The sequence below is a fragment of the Eschrichtius robustus genome, chromosome 7 (genome assembly GCF_028021215.1).
Source record: "Eschrichtius robustus isolate mEscRob2 chromosome 7, mEscRob2.pri, whole genome shotgun sequence".
NCBI lineage: Eukaryota > Metazoa > Chordata > Mammalia > Artiodactyla > Eschrichtiidae > Eschrichtius > Eschrichtius robustus.
This window is the reverse complement of record NC_090830.1, coordinates 85,838,785-85,859,863: the sequence shown is the minus strand read 5'-3', so window position 1 is coordinate 85,859,863 and position 21,079 is coordinate 85,838,785. Positions and strand designations below refer to the sequence as shown.

General features: G+C 39.7%; 1 protein-coding gene across 4 annotated transcripts in view; it reads right to left on the bottom strand.

Moving 5' to 3' along the window:
* NRG3 (neuregulin 3) overlaps window positions 1–21,079 on the bottom strand; it is a 1,080,447-nt gene that overhangs the window by 234,602 nt on the left and 824,766 nt on the right. For all 4 annotated transcript variants that reach the window (XM_068548899.1, XM_068548901.1, XM_068548903.1 and 1 more), the window contains exon 3: window positions 6,817–6,890. In XM_068548899.1, coding sequence (XP_068405000.1) covers window positions 6,817–6,890 — 74 coding nt within the window. The remainder of the gene's footprint in view (window positions 1–6,816; window positions 6,891–21,079) is intronic.

Genomic DNA, 21,079 nt, shown 5'->3' with positions numbered 1-21,079 from the left:
ACTGCCATGCTCCTGCCTAGATAAACCTTTCCTTCCACTTCATGTGAATTTTTATTGTCCCCCATTTTGATGATAGTTCCTTAAACTGTCTGGTCTTTTATGTGTGTTATTTGTACTTGTTTGTACAATTTTTTTCTTGCCTCTATGTAACTGAAGATATTTGAGGTCAGATAATATGTCTCATGCAGCAATACCATGTAGTTATAAGGCAATAATAACAGTTAAGATAAAAAGTAATGATAATACTAGATAACTTTTATTGAGTTTTCACCATGTGTCAAGCACAAACTACTCTGAATCGATTATTTTATTTAATCCTAACAATAGCTGTCTGCAGTAGAGAAAATTAATATTTTATTTTATAAAGAAGAAAACCAGGATCCATCAAGGTTAAGCAACTTGTCCCATGTCAAACTATTAGTAAGAGTTGGATGAGTGAATGAAAAAAACATTTTAATGTCTTATAGACAGCACATTCTTTGGAGCCTATAATTCAATTTAAATAAATGCAGTTTTCGAGACTATGAGTTTATTGATGGTAGGATCCTTAATTACTACTGTCTGAATCCACAGCATGGCATACTTTATATGTGCTTAATTATTTAGGGAATAAGTGAGTGCATGAATAAAAAGATTATTTCAGCTGTGCATTTGACCCCACTTGTGAATGGCTTGCAGGGACAGCCTGCTTGGTACTGAGGGTTGTTTTCTTCTTTTAACCAGGGTGCCTGGAGGATTCTTCTACAGATAAAGAAACTGAGGCTCAATTGCACTGTGATTCACCCAAGGCCACACTGCTAAGAGCAAGTGGTCACAGGATTAGAATCAAGATCTTTTAACTCCTGATTCAGAGGACCTTTCCTTATACCCTTCCATCTAGTAGTTGTCACATTGCACACTTTTCCATATACTACATGAAATCAGGAAAGGCAAAAGGGTGGAACATGGGTCTCTTTGGGAAACTCCTCACTGATACTCTTCAAGGAAACCTCTGCAACTGCTTAGCCAACTCCTGCCTGGGCTCCCAGGCCCCACATTTGTTCTTGGAGGCTCTCCCAAGTTTCCCTCTCCCTTACTGTGCCATGCGTGGCAAAGAAGCACCACTCTGCCCTGGGCTGACTGGTTTGGACACTGGGTAAGTGATGACCCAATTTGCTTCCTGGTACACAGGGAAGGAGACCAATAGTGCTCAGACCTGATGAGTTAGTTGTCCCTGCAAACCATTCTGAAGTGGGCTCTGTGAACTGGTTCACTGCTTGGTGTTCCCTCTGTGGCTAGAACCACATGTCATGGCAAATTTACTTTTTGGATCTGCAAAGTGATTATTCCTGAGAAGTTGGGGTACACAAGCCCAGTTTGGAGTGATGGAAAGTCTAAAAACGCCTATCATATTTTTTGCTAGCCTTCATCTGAATCATATCCTGACAGGCTGCTGGCATCTTACAGGGCACTCTGAGAGCACAGCCTGGTTTCTAAGATCCAAAGAAACCAAAGTATGAATGTAAGACAGTACTGTTAAAGTTACCAGGTTAAAACCAAGATGGAGTCACTCATGCTAAGTCTCATATCAGCAAACAAAAACTTAACTAAGTTTCTGTGCTTGGCTCTCCCAGGAAAGAAAGGCTTAGCTTAACCAACAAGTGCTTGCCTGCTCAGCACAAGTTACCTGACTTTCCTTTGCTCCACATAAGTGGTGTAACCTTGCTTTAACCAATAAGCAAACACCCAGTTTAACTTCCTTGTTCTTGGTCACTTTGGTCTTTAAGAATCTCTCATCTTATACAGTTCTTCAGAGCTCCTTTCTATCTGCTGGATTGGATGCTGCCTGATTCATGAATTGCTGAATAAAAGTCTACTAGATCAGTAAACTGTCTGTGGAAATTTTTCTTTTAATGGTTTATATAGACTTTTAATGGTTTATATAGAAGTTAGCCTCCATCCTCCCATGGGGAAGAGCAGATGACACTGAAGAGTTTAAGCTGTATAAGCCCCATGCCAAACTTGGGGCTTGCAAACTGATCAGCTCCCTCCAGCCCTGGGGAGACTGGGTATTAGATGCTGATGTGGAGAGGAAGGCACAGTGAGGACCAGAAATGGCTACCACTGGCTGTGTTAGGAAAAGGACCCTCACTGCAGATGGGTGTCTTTTCCACCCTGTACCATTCTTTGATTCTCCTCTTAATCCATTCTCTGGAGCTGCTCTCAGGCTTTCATTGGCCAAGGATGAGATCAGGATCTTGCTGATAACTCAGGTTGGCACGTGCACTGAAGCGGGGAGACCCAGGACAATATCTGCCTGAAACCTTGGCCAGGTCATGGTTCTTCAGTTCCATCTAGCTCTGTCTTAAGGCTAGAGATGGTACCTGACCTGGGTGGGTACTGGAGATAAGAGAAAACAGGAGTCTACAGGTCGATCCTGTGCTTGTGAGGAAAATGGATTTGTTCCAAAGCAATTCATTAGAAATCATCAAGCAGATGATGGCGCTTCCTGGAAGTTCACAGTGGCTATCCATGTGTTGGCAGCAGTAGGAAGTAGGGTACAGGTATAAGCTCTTCAGGAATTCTAGATTAGCTGGTCCTGGCTCCTCCACAGAAGGTCACATCCTCTTGATCTTGATGAAAGTCTGCTCCTCTCACTGTCTTTCTTCTGAACCCCTGCTTATGAATGTGGGACCTTGTGATTGGAATGTGGCTTCCATACACTGGGTCCATATGAGGTTTTGAGTAATCTGAAAATGCATTATACTTTTTCGAAAACTGACATCAAGACGTTGTATAAGTTTGATTCTTATGTGTATACAAGTCTTCCTGAGGAGAGCTGACTACAGGTTCTTTGTGAGTTTTTGGAATAACAGGTCTGAAGACCCAGCCTGGGGCCACAGTACAAACACTGGTCCTATCAGCCATTGAGTTTTTCACAGTGACATCCTGGCTTTGCTTCCCTAAATGCATGTAACTTGAGGTTATTATTAATTATTATTATTATTATAAATTAATTGACAAAGGTGCACATTTCTGATCAACTCTGCATTGCCTGGGGGAGAATAAAACAGCAGAGACTTCTACCCCCTGTTCCTTAGGATTTCACTAAATAGACCATGCAATCAGAAAATGGGGAGAGAAGAAGAAGGGAGAGAGAGAAGAAAAGGGAGAGAGGAGGAAAAGCAGAGGGAGGGTGTTGGAGGGATGCTTATTTCCAGAGCAGAGTCATTCCAAGGTACCATGAGCAGCAAATTAAACGATCCTTCAGCAAGAATTTTGACAAGGAAGTTTCATTAGGGATTTACATCTCTATGGGAGCTCAAGTTGCTGCATTCAGATACGAAAATTGTGCAAATATTGTTCCGTAGAATAATGTTTGCTGCAGGTCATTGAGTTTCAGTCAATGAAATTTAGAGTGATAAATGTCATATTGAAAATAACTAGAGGAAGGAGGGGCCTAAGGAAAGGAAGGAAAGAGCCCTGCAGTTGGGAGCTCAGGTCCCAAAGTCATGTGGATTGGAAGTTAGACTTCAGCATTAACTAGCTGTGGGACCTTGAGCAAGTTTATTTAATATCTCTGAGGCCTAATTTCTTCATCTACAAAATGTGGTCAATTGCCAGTAACTCTGCTGAACTATGATTGTGAGGGTTTAATGAGATGATCCAAGTAAAGTCCTTTGGCCCAGTGCCTAACACATGTAAACTCTAAACACATATTAGTATGATTACAATGATGAGCAAGGAAGTAGGCTAATGTTTACCTGGAACTGACCTCCAGTCAATCATGGTGATAGATGCCTATAGGTATTATTATTATTGGCATTATACAGATGACAAGCCTGAGGCTCAGGGGCTTAATAAATCTGCCAAGATCACAACGGAATAAATGCTTCCACCAGAATCATGCCCATGCTTATGTGTCTACATGTTTTTCTCCCTCACTAGCCTTGGGGGCCTTAGAGCCTAAATCCTGTTTGTACACTTCTGTACTAACAGAATCTGACCAATTATAGATGGTGGGTGCTCAGAAAATATTTGGGGAAGGAATTAATGATTGCATAAGTAAATAGATGCATGCATGGATGAATGGGAAATAAATGCTTTTCCCATTGAAACTGCGTCACAGGGACTCATCCGTTGGTTTCTCAATGTTCTGTTTTGTTTTTTCAATTTCAAGGTGTATGGTCAGGACACTCAAGATGGCTGTTCCCTGTACATCCCCTGCTCAACTAGTGCCTGCTTCACCTATACCCTACTCACCTGACTGACGTTCTTACATCCTTGCCCCAGGCTCCAGCTAATGACTGTCCTAGCTTTAGATCAGAACATCTCCACTCTGATAGCTTATCAAAGGGGCAGTGAGGAGCAGCCTGCTCCTCTGCTGGTTTCCCTGGTAACCAATGAGCCAACCTGATGTGAATTCCCCCTATAACTGGTAACCCTCCCCCCAACCCCAGCAAAGCCTGCCACCATGTCCTGCCCGCCATCTGCCACAGATGGTGGGGTGCTGCTACAGGACCTTGCTTCAGACGTGTAAGCTTCCTCATCCATTAAACCACTGCTGTCTCTTGCTGACTCTGGGCTCTTTCTTTGGTGTGGAAGCTGGGCAAGCACAGGGCTTGCAGGCCTGTGTAGTGCAGCCCAACACAAGGCATTCTGGCATTTTGATTCACGTAATGATATGTCATTTTACAGAAAACAGGAGAAAAAGGAAAATTTTTCATATACTTCTATAACCCCAATACTTAAAGTTCCCTTGTAGCATTTTAGTGTATTTTGTTTCCACCTTTGGACCAAAGAAAGTTCTTATTGCAATCTCACATGAAAATAATTGTCTAACTTGCTGTTTCACTTAATAGGACTATTTCATACAGCTCTTATTTTGATAATTTACTGGAACATGATCGATGTGCCATATAATGTTCTACTTAAACATAATCTTGTTTTTTAGAATGTGTCTATTTTTTTTACCATTGTAAGTATTGTTGAACTAAATATTTTTGTGTATGTGAGACCAAGGTTTTCAGGGTTGGTGACTCTGATCATGGGATCATTTTTCTTTGAGGAGCACACAGTCCTTATAGTGGCCTCATTCTCAGCTTTTCCAGTGATGGACTATCATATTCAATTGAATGGCAAAGGTTTGATTAGACTGTGTAAAGAAAGATTATTTTACCCATTTTGTACCATATGCAAGCCCTGTCCCAGTACCCATACTGGACAGATATTCCACAGCTATATAGGAAAAGAGAAAGGAAGGAAGGAAGGGAGGGAGGGAGGGAGGGAAGAAGGGAGGGGATGGGAGGAAGCATAAAGGGATGCAAGAAAATAATAAAGAGAGGAAAAGGAAAGGGGACAATAAAAGGGAAAGAAAGAGAAAGAAAGAAGGGAAGAAAAAAAAAAAAACAAAGAGGTAAGCTAAGTATAATACATCAAAGTGAATAAAAAGAGAAAGAAAGAAATCAGCAAACCCATTCTTCTTTGTAAGGTTTCTAGTATTCCAAGTTATACGTCTCTAGCCACAACCATACCTTTTAGACATCAGCTTAGCAAGTGGCAAAAATCACAAGATAGGAAAGATTCAACACATTCTAGTAACTGCTCCCTACCTGGGAAACTCCTAGAGACCAGAGCCTCACATTTCAGAGAACACAGATCATGGCTAACTTGGTTGCTGGCTTTTAGGCAACAACCACCTTTCTCTAGGAGAGCTAAATTTGCAAAAAAAAAGAGGAGTGAATGTTGTACAGTGGCAGCTTGCCTTGACAAGATAAAACACAAGCAAACTGAATGAAACAAAAATTTCCTTTTTAAAAAATATTACATTTACCGGAGGAAACATACCTAAAAATTCAAGGGGGAAATGAAAATATGCATTTTGAAAAGGTGTTGAAGGATGGCTAAACATGGTCATTATGCAGCGATGTGTACATTCACAGACAGGGTGACCTCTGGCTGTTGTCAATACATGATATTTCGCTAAAGTTTATGCTATGCATGTTTGGTATTCAGAAAACCAAAATATTGCCTTTACGATTTGGAAATGTCTGTCATTATCTTCACTGAACTAAACTTCTGATTCAATAAAAGTCCCCTTTTCCTTAGTGGCAATTCAATTGTAGCAGTCATTGAAAGAGCAGATTATTTACAGGTAAAGTAAAAATTTCACGTTTGACCACAATAGGGCATATTCGTATAGAACATTACTTTTTACTCTGTATAGAGACAGAAACTAATGAGTGGCAGTATTTTGTAGTGGCAAATTGTCTTCTTTCATGAATGGAAAACAAAATAATTTGTCATTGGTACAGTAATCGCTGATACTCGAATAGTGTTGCTAAAAATGAGGTTTTCACAGTTGGTTTGAAAACTTCTTATATAATTTTTTATGTGTATATTCTTACTTTAGGAAGGTAAAGGTTAACAGGTTTAATATTTTCACAAATTACCAACCAGTGGGTAAGAAGCAATATGATACTATTGTTCTCATAATACTCTTTTGGATAAACAATGTCTTTTATGTTTCTATATTCTTGCTTTCATAATGGGGTGATAGTGGGGGAGTCTGAAAGCTAAGGGAGCAGGATTTGTTGCAGTTCCCAGCAGAGGGTAGTGGTAGAGATGAATCTGGAAACCAGGCCCCATCCCTGGAAAAGACCTACACCTGGACAGAGATAGTTCTGGACAAACTTTGAACGTGAGTGTCTGTCCTCAGCTCCCACCCTTGGCAGCATTCAGAGACACAAAACTGAGATACAGCCGTCAGTGAGTTAGCAACTGTGGCTCAAAGTTTTATATTGTGTGTTAGAGACAGAAGAAAAACGCTTGACCTACTTGGATCCGATAAGATGGAATCAGTTTTCGGCAGAAATTGATCACAGCGGACTCCTTGGTAGCCTTCTTTGCACCTGAGAAAAGGGATAAGCGACAAACATACGCATGTGTTTGTGAATGGTTCGCGATTTCAACAAGCCAAGTAGCCACCAATTATATCACCGTGAGAACAGTACATTCACGCTTTTGTATGGCTTGGTTCAGTCTGTTTCTAACATTGATAGTAGGTGAATTTTAGTCATGTCTGTGTAAAAAAAACAGCAGTACTTTGCTTTTATAGTTTTATAGGTAATATCTAATGAGCAAACTTAGTAGCAATTTAAGATGCCCCTCATAGCAGTATGAATAATGGTTACCCTCATAATTCGGTAGGATTCTTTATGCAACACACTGGTCTCTAAAAGACTGCAAATGCCCTTTCAGAAAGCATCATATTGCAAGTGTTTTCCTAATAAAAAATCATTTTCTAACATAATTGATCAAATATTATCAGTAGATTTGGGCTGTTTATTCTCCTTGTGTTTTACTAGTTTGTTCATTTGCTAATTTTACCTTTTTTTTTTTTTTTTTTTAACTTAGCAATTCTTCCAGTCAGTGCTGCCTAACTGCTGGGTCAGAAATAGCAGCATTTATTTCAGATCTGGCAAGATCTGAAAGGCATCTACCTCTATGTGCAAGGGCTCTGTGAATTTCCTTTAAACTCACATTTTTCTCTCCTCATTTTTCTCTTTTATATTCAGCAAACAGGTGCAAAGCGCATACTTTCTGAGAGGCATTGTACAAGGCAACTTTCCTAAGGTGGGTGCAATTTGGAGGCAGGGAATCTGCCTGAAAGCCTCTGCCATGGGGCATATCGCTTCAGCCCTGCCAGCCCACAGTCTTCTCACAGCTCGCTCAGTCAAGGCTGCTTGGCCGCCTCGGACAGCCCCGGCTCATCAGCTGGCAGTTCAAGGGACAAAATACAGCTGAGGCTCCACACGCCTGCCTCCGAACAGTCTCTGTAAGCAGGGGGTTGGCATTTAGTATATCTGCTTGAAGCTTAATCTGTCATGCTCAAGTTAAGCAGGGACACATCCATTGTTGCTTGTGGAATGAATCTGTCCTACTTACTGAGGAGGAAATTGTGCTGCTGGCATAAAAATCAGATTTAAAAAACAACCCTCTGGCTGTTAGAAATCTACAAAATCAACAAAAGAATTCAAAGAGATCATTCTGTCAGAGATGGGAGCCGTGGATTCTTTCTTTAGAATATGTTTTGTTTTCTGAGTGTAATAAACACTTTATTAGATAAGTCTATTGCAACTGGAGCAGTCACAGTGAAAGGCACCTAGGTAATTTTTCTACCTTTCATTGTGAGCTGAATTGGAATACAGGTAATGCGGCAGGCTCTTTTTAGCACCTTTTTAAGCCTGGAATGCTGGAATGTATTTGGCAATTTTCCCTATAGATTGAGAACAAAGACTTCTGACATATGGACACCCCAAATACCCAACAGGCTATTGAGAGAATTTGTTTAAGCAGACGCATATTTTCATAACCTTTTTAAAAATTCATTTATTGCACTTGAAATAAAGCAGGCATATCACTGGTCTGATAATGGTACAAAGTCAGAAAATACTGAAGACTGAAGCACATTTGTGAGGAAGAAATAAATTCCTGTTCTCTGAAAGTTGCCCTAACATTGTTAGTTTGCCTTTATTCAAAATTACCTGAACCACAGTGTTTTGGTTTTCATTTTCTTGTAATGATGACTTAGGTGCTGGGTGTGTGCCGTAGCATGCATTTACTCCTGAGGTTTTTATTTCCAACATATGTGTGGGATTTTAAGCACACTTCACTCTTTGTATCTTCATTTAATATGAAAATGGTATCCTAGGGAGATAGCTGCTTTTAAGGGGAAGTGCTTCTGTTTTGTTTTGCTTTGCTTTTTAAGGGGTTTTTATCACTTAAAATGCATTATTCCGTTTGTGTGTGGAGAGGAAAATAAGGAAAGATGTTTGAAATTTTTCTAGTCTTCAACTGATTTTCCATGACTTGGAGCCCACTCTGAAGTGTTCAGGCCTCATGGAGTATCAGGAAAATTGCACAGTGCATGCCTTCATCCTGCCTTCACACCTGTGTGCTGGTATGAAGATAATAAAGTGTGATGATGTTGGAGCAGCCCGGCCCAGGCTAGGAAACCTGCCGAGGGCTGTGACTGGATATGCAGCAAAGCCCTGCTCCTTTGTTAAGGCGGCCACGTCCCTGCTAATTGGTGCTGGATTTTAAGAATGACAAATTTAAATTTCCACTTAAAAATCACACGTCACCTTGGTAAGTTCAAATCCATCCAAATTTGAAGACAAAACGTGGCCAGCAGGTAAAGCCAATGAGGTGGATTGAATTTATGACACTGTTAAAGACATAAAGCAAAGGAAAAAATGTCTTAAGATGCACTTCTGTTGCACAGATTGAGTTTGGCAAACCTTCTGACAGTGTGATAAACAGCACGTCTTTTGAGAAATATCATTGCATGTTTGTTTTGGTTTTTGTGAGTTGAGGGGGGATTTTGAGACTGTTTTTTACGATTTTTTGTTTTCTGAGAGATACAGGTATATGAACAAGAGAAATTCATGTACTAGAAAGTTCTTTTTGCTTGTTCATCTTAATAAAGCATAACAGAATTAGTCACATTTTACAAGTACATATGTAATCTTTAGTGGTGAATACACGTTTGGAAAAAAAAGCACAAATCTTGCCTTAACCAGGTTAAATACTCTATTATTTTTCTACTCTGCATTGCTTCAAAGCTCCACTGAATTCATCCACTGCCTGTTCTCTGAATTTATTTATCCTTGAGAAGGCTTGCGATACAGAAATTTTATTAAAAATATCAATGTTCCCTGGTGGTCTTACAGGTAAGTTTTGCTTCTACAACTAGATGGCCAAAGAGCAGGATTAGAATAGAAAAGGCAGCCACGGTTTATAAAGAGTCGGGTAAAGAAAATGGGAGAAGCGTTATCGACAGTGGAACAACCACAAAGTAAATTCAGTCTGCAAGAGCTAAGAATTTTATTTTGAAAAAAAAATTAGTCTTAAATTCTGTGTGTTCACCTACTCTGAGATGGACTTGTCACTTCAGAAATCATGATTGTGTTGTGTGTTTTGTTTATTTACAAATTTAAAAGGCAGTGGGGGGCTTCCCTGGTGGCGCAGTGGTTGAGAATCTGCCTGCCAATGCAGGGGACACGGGTTCAAGCCCTGGTCTGGGAAGATCCCACATTCCGTGGAGCAACTGGGCCCGTGAGCCACAACTACTGAGCCTGCGCGTCTGGAGCCTGTGCTCCGCAACAAGAGAGGCCACGATAGTGAGAGGCCCACGCACCGCGATGAAGAGTGGCCCCCGCTTGCCGCAACTAGAGAGAGCCCTCGCACAGAAACGAAGACCCAACACAGCCATAAATAAATAAATAAATAAATAAACAAACGAATGAATGAATGAATGAATGAATGAAAGAAAGAAAGAAAAAGAAAGAAAGAAAACACATTTAAAAAAAAAAAAAAAAAGGCAGTGGGGAAGGGCATCATTGAGGAGACAATGTCCAAAGCAGGGTAGGGCGGATGAGCTGTTGAAGAGAGAACCGTGGTGTGGTAACCCTGAATAAGGGAAACTGGCCCCTGGCAATGAAGTGGGGTCAGAAATTGGAGATTCTGAGCCCAGTTTAAGTGTCAGCAAAGTATCTCTCCTGGTGAACCTCAGGGCCAAATCACGAACCACGCCCCTCCCTTTCTACAGGGATAGGGCCAGCTGTATAGTTTCAAATGCAGACCTCACTTTTTCTACTCCTTACATCCTTCTGATTCGGCCCTCATGCCCCTCCCACTTGTTCAGCTGTACCTAAAATAACAAGTCACCCCTTCTATTCATGTTTTCCCCTTCTACATTATCCCTGAAGAAAAGCCCAGTTTTAGAGAAAAGTTTTAAAAAGCAATTCTTGGGCAAAAGAAAAGAGAATAATACTGGCAAAGATAAGAAAATACAAAATGCATGATTGTCAGCTAGAAGCTAATACTTGATTTGTCTAGTGCGTTCAAGCAGAAGCAGTGAACCTAGCGCTCAGCCTGGATGTGGAGGACCCCCAAGGAAGAGACTTTTTAAATGGTCAGCTCATTTGCTGATGTTCCCACAGAAATGGGCATCCTTTGGCCAGCTAAAAGTAGCTTCCATGGCCATCAGCCCCCACTACTAACTTCAGACCATGCCCATCTCTTCTCTTATGATACTCACATGCTAATTTATTTATTTGAACTCATTTTATGAATAGCAACAAATCAGAGCTAATATTAATGACTTTGAGTGAAAATGAAAGAACTCTCACTTCTCACCAACAGCCTCCCTACATTTCCAGATTATTCTTCCATTTCTCCTGCTTCCTCCTGTTAGGAGAGCAAAGTAAAGCAAAACAAAACAAAACAAAACAAAAACAAATAACACAAAAACTGTCCCATTGGGGGAACTATACTATCCATCCTCTCAATCCTCATCTGTTGATTCCCTGGTCATTTACTCATTACTGGAAGATGTGATCATTGCTTCACCTCCTTTTTCTCCATTGCTACTCTGTCTTCACTGTCACAGTCTCTGTTATCTACATGGTGTCACAGTCTCTGTTATCTACATGGATGCTCAGCCAACACAGCGTCTCTTATCACTTCTTCCTCAACTATATCAGAATGATTAACAGTGTTGAGTTTATAGCCTCACTTCTTCACTTAGTATTTGCATGGATATACTTTACGCAAACCTTTTAATATCCCTGTTCCCCACTTTAAACCCAAACAAAATGGGAATGATAGCAGGAAGGAGAAAAAATGAACAAGCACGCATGGTTGATATTACATACATGAATTTTGGCCATTTTTATGCTTAGGGACCTTCTACCTCGCATATCTGCAGAGATGCATTTTACATAATTTACAGAGAGAAATATATGAGGTTAGAAAAATGTTCAAATGTTTGCTTCAATCCTGGTGTAGGGCCTGGTCTCTGCATACATTTTAGAGAAAGTATACATGCTTCCTTCTTGGAAACTTGATTTTAGACATAAAATTTACACTAGCAGAAATCAATTAACTTCACAAGAGAAATGGTGGCAAACTGTATGGTTTGTTTCCTGACTGTACCAACTTTTATTCATAGACCAAAAAATGGTAGTTACTCTTTGGTGTTACAGGAAAGTAGATACTTTGTCAGTGATATACAAGTCTGCCAATTTTAAGGGGCCTATTAAATGCTGATTTGATAAAAGAACAATCCCTCCAGGTATTCTTCTTTATCTCCTGCCAATTCTCCCCAGCCTCAATGTCAGCCCTTGGTTGGGAAAAATGGAAAAATCATCAGGCGTTTAAACTTTACATTTTAGAGGTGGGGTGGTTTGGAGCACAGCCTGGTTTTAAATCCAGGATCGGCTATTTACTAGTTGCTTAGCCTTCCTCTGCCTCCTTTTCTTCATCTGTAACTTGGAGATAATAATAGGAGCTCCCTCCTAGAATTATTATTAGGAATAAATAACACCTGTTGTTCACGGTAAGCACTCAACATGCATTAGTTTTTTTAAAATGTTCTTTGAATTTGGAATCATCATCCCAGCTTTTCAAGTGAGGAAACAGAGGTTCAAAAAGGTTAAGCATCTTGTTCCAAAATCACACAGCCAGTGAGTACTTGAACTAGGTACTCAGCTGGAGTTGACTTCAAAGTCCTTGCTTGATCTGTGGCACTTTCTGACATTCTTCATGGAAATTCAGTAGATACATAAATCATCGTTCACCCAGGTATCTTTCCTAAGATTAGTATCTAAAAATATGGTCCAAATATCATGAACTGAAGCCATGATTTATGGTAAGAATTAAAGACCTAGATTTGTAAGTTATTACCCAATTTCAAAATGTTCTTAAACAAACCAGGTCACAGAGGCTGGTCACTGATTTAAAGGCAAATGTCCTAAGCTTTGTGTTAATTTAAGGGGTATTCACTAACTATGGATGGGAAAGATCTTTAGTAGTACCACTCTTAAAGAATCACATTTCTTGATTGTGGACTGTCCTCAGTTAAAAAAAAAAAAGAAAAAGAAAATGAGAAAAGAAAGAAATAAAAACAAAAACAAAACAAACAAAAACAGAGGATACAGATTCAGCAAGGTGAATGAATTGCCCAGCATGGAAGAGATGGGGGGTTCTGGAGCCAGAGTCCCAAACCAGGTCTCTATCTGAATGCAAATGTGTGCTGGGGGGACCAGAAACTTTTCTAGCTAAGGATCTGCAGCCTAGAGTTATAGGCTCAAATATTATTAATGGTGTTAGAACAAATTCCCTTCCCTGCCACTCACTGCTGAAACTGAGATCTAGGTTTTGCTGTGGAGAATATTGTGACACTGATTAAGGTGTAAGTTTTCTTTAGCTGAATTTAGAACTTAATTAAGTGGTCTTATTTAAAAGGAGCACTAATTAAGACAGCAAGATCTTTAAGTTAATCAACTGGAATTAAATTTACCTATAGCCTGGCTGTAGGTACAGTCTTTCTAAAATCCTTTGAACTACAGATGGAAGAATTTAGAATCGGATTATTTTAAATTGCAGAGCAACAGCTGCCTTCAAACCCATGAGGGTCCTCCAATGTGTTATCAACAGCTTTCAAATATATCACAAATTCCATGGCTGAGGCAACTGTTGCTTATAATGTCACTCACCTTACAACTATGATTACTCTTGCTAATAAAGTTATACCTGCAATTTTCAGAAAATGTAAAGATTTTTTAAAGTTTCCCTTTAGCAAAGTTTGAATTCAAAAGTAGATGGAGGCCAATTACTTCATCATGAGACTGATATGATTTCAGAAGTGAATTTGAAAGCATCTGCTCAAACTCAGGAGGTGTGCTGCATTCAGTTAATATTTGAGCCCTAAAGACGAAAAGGAAAAGAATGATTTCAAGTCTGAGATATTAAAAAAATATAAGAAACATGTGTTTCCTCAACTGCAAGTTCCTCTCAACCATGTGTAATCATTAGGTGCCTGGTCCAGCAGTCACTCATACACTTCATTGGTCAATTTTAGTACCAGGGAGACAGAACCTGTTTACATCGTCCTCTTACTCCCATATATGGTACATTCACTTTTGAACAATCAGTGGCTAAGGAGTCCTCGTGTCAGTCTGAATAAATATCTTGGCCTTTATAGAAATTTCTGACCCTATTTGGTCAAGAGCCTCACTCAGTCTTACTACTTCATTAACAAAATTAAAACACATGACATGACATGAAGGTACTACGCAGCTTAGAGTGCATAGCAATAGTATCCAAAGCAGCTATGTGGGCTGAAAAAGCCATTCTATCTAACTTAGCTTTGATTTTTACTGCATCTAAAAGAAAAAATAATCCCTTTTTAGGCTAAGAAGGTAAATTAAGAAGTAATCTATGGGCCTTCTTGCAGGAAGACTAATTTCAACATCACATTAGAGGTAGTAAAATAATAATTGCCTTTATCAAGAACAAAAGGGTTAGGGAGTAATAATGACAAGTGGAGGACAGATGGAATTTTGCTTTATAAATTCAAATTGAGAAAACGTTATGTTATTAATTTCCTAGTATACACAAATTCTATCATGACAAACATGAGATTCTAGTTTTCAAGGGAGGTAGCCTGTTATGGTGGAAAAGGTATGTCCTATGGATGCAGAATGACCCCTAATTCTGCCACTTAGAGGTATGACAGAGGTCAGTGACTGACCTCTCTAAGGTCTCAGGTGCTCATCTCTAAGTGGGGTTATGAGCCTTGATTTAGTGTGTGCTCTGTGCACATTGCACACACACAGACATAGACACACACTGCCCCCAATGCTTATAAATATGTTTAGTAATCAGAAAATATAGGCAGATAATTTAGGTTCTAACATTAAAGTCAGAGGACACTCATGCTCTCTTCCCCCACTTCTTTAGTTAATTCAATGTTCCCATGGCTGCCTCTGATAGTTCCCAGCCAACAATGGACTGGGATTTATTGTCCCATCTACTCCCTATGATTCCTCTTTATTATTTTCACTTAAGATGTCACTAAGATTGTGAGATTAGCCAATCACAGACTTTCTCTGAGGCTTAAAGTTCAACTATTAGCAGATTCCTTCACTTTTCTCTCTCTACTTTCTTGAAATTAGAAGTGTAATTGACTCACATGTTGAGACTAGTCAGTGGAAGAAAAGTAACAACTGTCTTTTCCAGCTCACAGTTCAGCAGGAAATGTAAAACTGAGCCAGAGGAAAACACGCTAAACTTGCCACTTTAGTCAACTTGGGCTGCCATAAAAACAGCATAGACTGGGTGGCTTAAACAACAGAAGATTATTTTCCCACAGTTCTGGAGACTAGAGGTCCAAGATCAAGGTGCCAGCAAGGTGTGTGTCTGGTGAGGGCTCTCCCCTTGGGTTGCAGATGGCTGCTTTCTGTTGCCTCACATGGTGGAGAGAGAGAGATTGATCTGGCTCTCCCTCTTCAATCTCTCTCTGCCACTTCTTCTAAGGCCACCAATCCTATCAGAATAGGACTCCACCTGTATAGTCGCATTTAACCTTAATTATCTCTAAAAGACCCTATCTCCAGATACAATCACACTGGAATTTAACGCTTGAACATACGAGTTTTCAGAAGACACAATTCAGTCCATAACCGTTACTAAGCTGGGTAACATAGCTATAGAGTAGCAAAGACTAGAATTTGGATTCTTCCATATTTAGGGTTTCCAGATAAAATACAGAACACCCAGTTAAATCTGAATTTCAAATAAACGTATGTTTTTTACATCAGTGTGTCCCACATGTAATATGTGGGACATACTTATACTAAAAATGTATTCATTATTTATCTGGCATTTAAATTTAACTGGGTGTCCTGTATTTTATTCCCTAGATCCAGCAATTGTACCTACATGAGAGTAAAAGCATCTGAATAGTCAGAGAAGTAAGAACCATCAATAGGAACATCTAGATTAAAGTTAATGTATAATATTTTTGCTATCACTATATCTTGTTCTGATAAATTTAGCAATCTCTTGTTTTAAGGATAAGGAGCCTGGGCACATTATATTTATTTCTATCAACCATGCAAGGGACATAATGAGCTCACAGAGTCTGGAGGAGGAGAATAGGAATTTCAATAGCTAGCTCTTAAATGGCCAAAGCACTGAAAGGCTACTTCCAGAATGTGGTGAAGATCAAACGAAGTAATGTTGTTTGTAAACGTTAGGTGCAGATGTGTGACTTGATCATGTGACTCACTAGCTACTATTTTGCATAAATTCTGAATAAACTGTAAGAGCATCCTGGCCAGGAGCCCAAGTAAGACCAAAGGAAGAAAGAGGGCCCATTCTCCCTCCTTCATTCTGCATCTCACTTTACTTAGGATCATTTTAATACTGAGGCACTCACATGCTGTTGAATTTGAAAAGCAGTGAACACAGATGTGGAATACAGGGCAACGATAACCTAAAATCAAAGACACGACGTAAGAAGAGACTCCTCTGGAGGACTGTGATATCCTTTCTGGAATTCACTGCTCTCAGAAGGAGACAGTGAGAGAGCATGATATCAACAAGAGATCAAACAGACCATCCTTGTTCCTTGCCTGGGTAGTGTGGGTGATTCCCTGAAGCAAAGCCGTACACAGCTTGATAAGGAAGAGTGAAAAGCAAAGAAATCTGAGAGATAAATCTTATTTAAAAGGCATCTTTATGATTGGCATTATAAAGCAGAGAAGGAGCTCATTAGCAAAAGAACTGATAAAACCACTCACAGCATGCTTCAAAAAGAAGTGATAATAATTATTGCCTCTCTAAGAAAGGGGGCAAAATATCCACGCAATGTCATTCACAAATCTGTTTGCAGACATCACAGAGCAAGCTGCAAAAAGTCCCACAGCTTTCAGATTTAATTAAGTGAAGAAAGCAAAAAAAAAAAAAGAAGACTCTTACGGCTCACATGCCTGGATCATAGAAATTCTACGAGAAACATGATTTTTTTAAAAGCCATTTTAGAAACCCCTAGAGTTTGCTGAACCCTCATTCAACAGCATAATTTCCCGTTTCTCCCAGGATATTGTACAATCCACTAACGGTGCAGCATTTCTGCCGGCTAAAGGAAGTGGGCAGCTTTGATCCGAATTACAATAATATATCTCCTTTGTGTGATAAATGATTTACTGCTGAGGATAAATGGATATAATCTTTCATTATGTATGACATTCATCAGCAACAAGGAAGCTTTGGACTGCATGGAAAGTGATTTCATATTAAAAGCCTCATGCAACTCAGACTGAGATGAAAGTGGGGTCTTGCCTTGAAAAAAAAAAAAAATGGCACAGGCTTGTAAGTTTAAATGGATGCTCAGTCTAATATAATTGTTACTGTAAGTTTGAAAATCTGTTAGGAGGAAACCAGGGAAATATGTGACTAGCTCAACCTCAGTTTTGCACAAAAAAGCCCCATTTCTTAACCATACCATTCTACTTACTGAAATGTGTCATTAAGTCTAACTTTGAGAACTGAGAGGAGTGACAGAACCAGGTAGGGAAGAGGGAGTAGAAGTGGGGGGTTGTGTAAGTGACTTAAATTCCCATGATTATGGAAAGTCAATGTATTATAACTAAAGTAGATAAATAAAGAAATAGAGGCTTAATATGTTATTTAGAGATAGGAAGTTAAACCAGGAAAATACCAAACGAAAATGGTTTACTAAGCACGTCCAAGTGTTTGGGGAGGGGTGCATGTTGGGGGAATCGGGCATGGGGAATTAGTGCAAAAGGATAAGATCAAGGCTGGTGGCTTTTCATTATAAGCACATTTGTATTTTTTATTTAAAAAATATATACACTTAGATGATGAAGACATGTAAGTAGAGCAAATCATTTAATTTTAAAAATGATTCAAGGGCTTCCCTGGTGGCGCAGTGGTTGAGAATCCGCCTGCCAATGCAGGGGACACGGGTTCGAGCCCTGGTCTGGGAGGATCCCACATGCCGCGGAGCAACTAGGCCCGTGAGCCACAACTACTGAGCCTGCGCGTCTGGAGCCTGTGCTCTGCAACAAGAGAGGCCGCGATAGTGAGAGGCCCGCGCACCGCGATGAAGAGAGGCCCCCGCTTGCCATAACTAGAGAAAGCCCTCGCACAGAAACGAAGACCCAACACAGCCAAAAATAAATAAATTAATTAATTAAAAAAAAAAAAATGATTCAAGTTCTTTGCTTCATTGACTCAGGGGCTTCCTGGTGGAATAGTGGTTAAGAATCCACCTGCCAATGCAGGGGACACGGGTTCAAGCCCTGGTCTGGGAAGATCCCACATGCCGAGGAGCACTAAGCCTGTGTGCCCCAACTACTGAGCCTGCATGCCACAACTACTGAAGCCTGCGCACCCAGAACCCGTGCTCTGCAACAAGAGAAGCCACCGCAATGAGAAGCCTGCGCACGACAAGGAAGAGTAGCCCCCACTCGCTGCGACTAGAGATGCTAACGCATATATATGGAATCTAAAAAAAAAAAAAAAAATGGTACTGATGAACCTAGTGGCAGGGCAGGAATAAAAACATAGACATAGAGAATGGACTTGAGGACACGGGGTGGGAGGGGGAAGCTGGGGCGAAGTGAGAGTAGCATCAACATATATACACTACTGAATGTAAAATAGATAGCTAGTTGGAAGAAGCAGCATAGCACAGGGAGATCAGCTCGGTGCTTTGCGACAACCTAGAGGGGTGGGATAGGGAGGGTGGGAGGGAGGCTCAAGAGGGAGGGGATATGGGGACATATGTATGCATATGGCTGATTCACTTTGTTGTACAACAGAAACTAACACAGCGCTGTGAAGCAATTATACTCCAATACAGATGTATTAAAAAAAAAAAAAAAAAAAAAAAAAGGCAGGCCAAAGACCTTAAGAGATACTTCACCAAAGAAGATATACAGATGGCAAATAAGCATATGAAAAGATGCTTCACATTGTATGTCATCAGGGAAATGCAAATTAAAACAACGAGATACTAGTACACACCTATGAGAATGGCCAAAATCCAGAACACTGACAACACCAATGCTGGCGAGGATGTGGATCAACGAAAACTCTCATTCGTTGCTGATGGGACTGCAGAATGGTACAGGCATGTTGGAAGACAGTTTTGCAGTTTCTTACAAAACTAAACATACTCATACCACATGATTTTGCAATCACGTTCATTGGTATTTACCCAAAGGAGCTGAAAAGTTATGTCCACAGCACAACCTGCACACCGATGTTTACAGCAGCTTTATTCATAACTGCCACAACTTGGAGGTAACCAAGATGTCCTTCAGTAGGTGAATGGATAAATAAACTATGGTACATCCAGACAATGAAATATTATTCAGCGCTAAGAAAGAAATGAGCTATCAAGCCATGAAAACACAAGGAGAAAACTTAAGTGCATATTACTAAGTGAAAGAATTCAATCTGTAAAGGCTACATATTGTATGATTCTAACTATACGACACTATGGAAAAAGCAAATACTTTGGAGACTTAAAAAACCAGTGGTTGACAGGGGTTGGGTTGGGGGTTAAGAAATGAATAGGCAGAGCACAGAGGATCATCCAGTGCTCTTTCTGCTATTTCACATTTCCTCTTAAAAAGAAAAGACATTCCTAAATCTACATGCTATCTGATGCCAAATGTCTTAGTCATTCCAGTGAAAGCATATGTTTTGTTGGAGATCAGTCAGCACAGTACAACTGGCTAGAGTTCTGGTAACCAAGCAAGGTCAGAAAGAGGTGGCGATATCAATGTCCCTAGCTTGGACAAGATCGGATAGTGAAATATGTTCTAAACCTGAATGTCATATGGAAACTGGGAAAATAACACAATGGCATGGGTAAGGATGGGTAAGCTAGAGAAGACAATATAAGGGGGGATATTCTTCCTAATGGTGATATGGATAAGATTCTTGACCTTTAATTAAAACGAAGGAATATGAAATCTGGTACAGATAGGTTGACAAAAATTAAGTAACCGTCCATAGTCAGCAAATTCAAAATAGAATTCAAAGGAATGTTATTTAACTGGAGTGTTTGGTAAGTTGACATAGAAACTCAGTAGGTGAGCAGTGACTTGAAATCGATAAAATATGATTATTTTTCTAAAAAAGAGAGAGACAGAGAGAGAGATTCAGTTAATCAAGTTATGGGTGATGTATCTGATATTCCTATATGTGTTTTACCTAGGAATAAGTCAAGGAGAAAGTGCTATCAGAAAGCACTTCTACATCTTGTAGTGTAATAGGTGAGCAATCTGGGCTCCTTGAAGACTTCCTCTGCTCAAAGCACAGTGCTGAGAGATTTACAAAGGTTAGACAAAGTAATCCTCGTGAAACTGATAAAAAGGAGATGGGGTTAACACTCTTTTATAGATGAAGAGATTGAAGTTTTAGAGAAATTAACTTCTGTGTCCCAGGACACATGGAAAGTATGTGTCAGAACTTGGATTGGACAAGTTAAACCAACACTAGAGATCATATTTATTTCTCTACCCCATGTCGTTTGTGACTGTTCAGATTGTGTTATGTATTATTTAAAGTGCTCTACTTCATTAACTACTTTTTGAGGAGGAGAGGACCTATCATTTTACGTTTATGGTACAAATAAAGATAAAAGTGAAACTAAGAGTTTAACGATTTGCCCACAGTTATATAATGGCATAATTGAATTAACTTGAAAAAGCCTAAAAGAAAAATACAGTGATATTTAATGTGGCTTTTCTTTTCAAATGTAGACTCAATAATATAATACCACATTCTAATCTCTCAATTCATATGCTCATTCAAAATTATATATATTGAGAAAGAAAAAGTTGGTATATCTGAGAACAGAAACCTCTTTAAATATTTGAAACCAGGAAATTTAATAGACAATTGATTGACCACGTGAAAGAAAGGGTAAGAAGCTAAAGAAAGAACAATAGGGTCACACAGGAATTGACAACAACATGAAATCACTCTCATCCCTAGGCTGAAGGGATAAAGTCTGAGTCCAGGAAACTAGGATACATCCAGTGGGTCTATCAGACCAGAGCTGGAACCCTAAATGAACCTAGTTGCTGCTGGAAATAAACCAGGAAACAGAGAAAACAGAAGGTAGAGAGAGAGAGAGGAAAAAATAGAACAGGAAATAGAGTCCTGCCTCCCAATTTAGTGCTTCCTACCGGCCAACTCCACTCAGAAG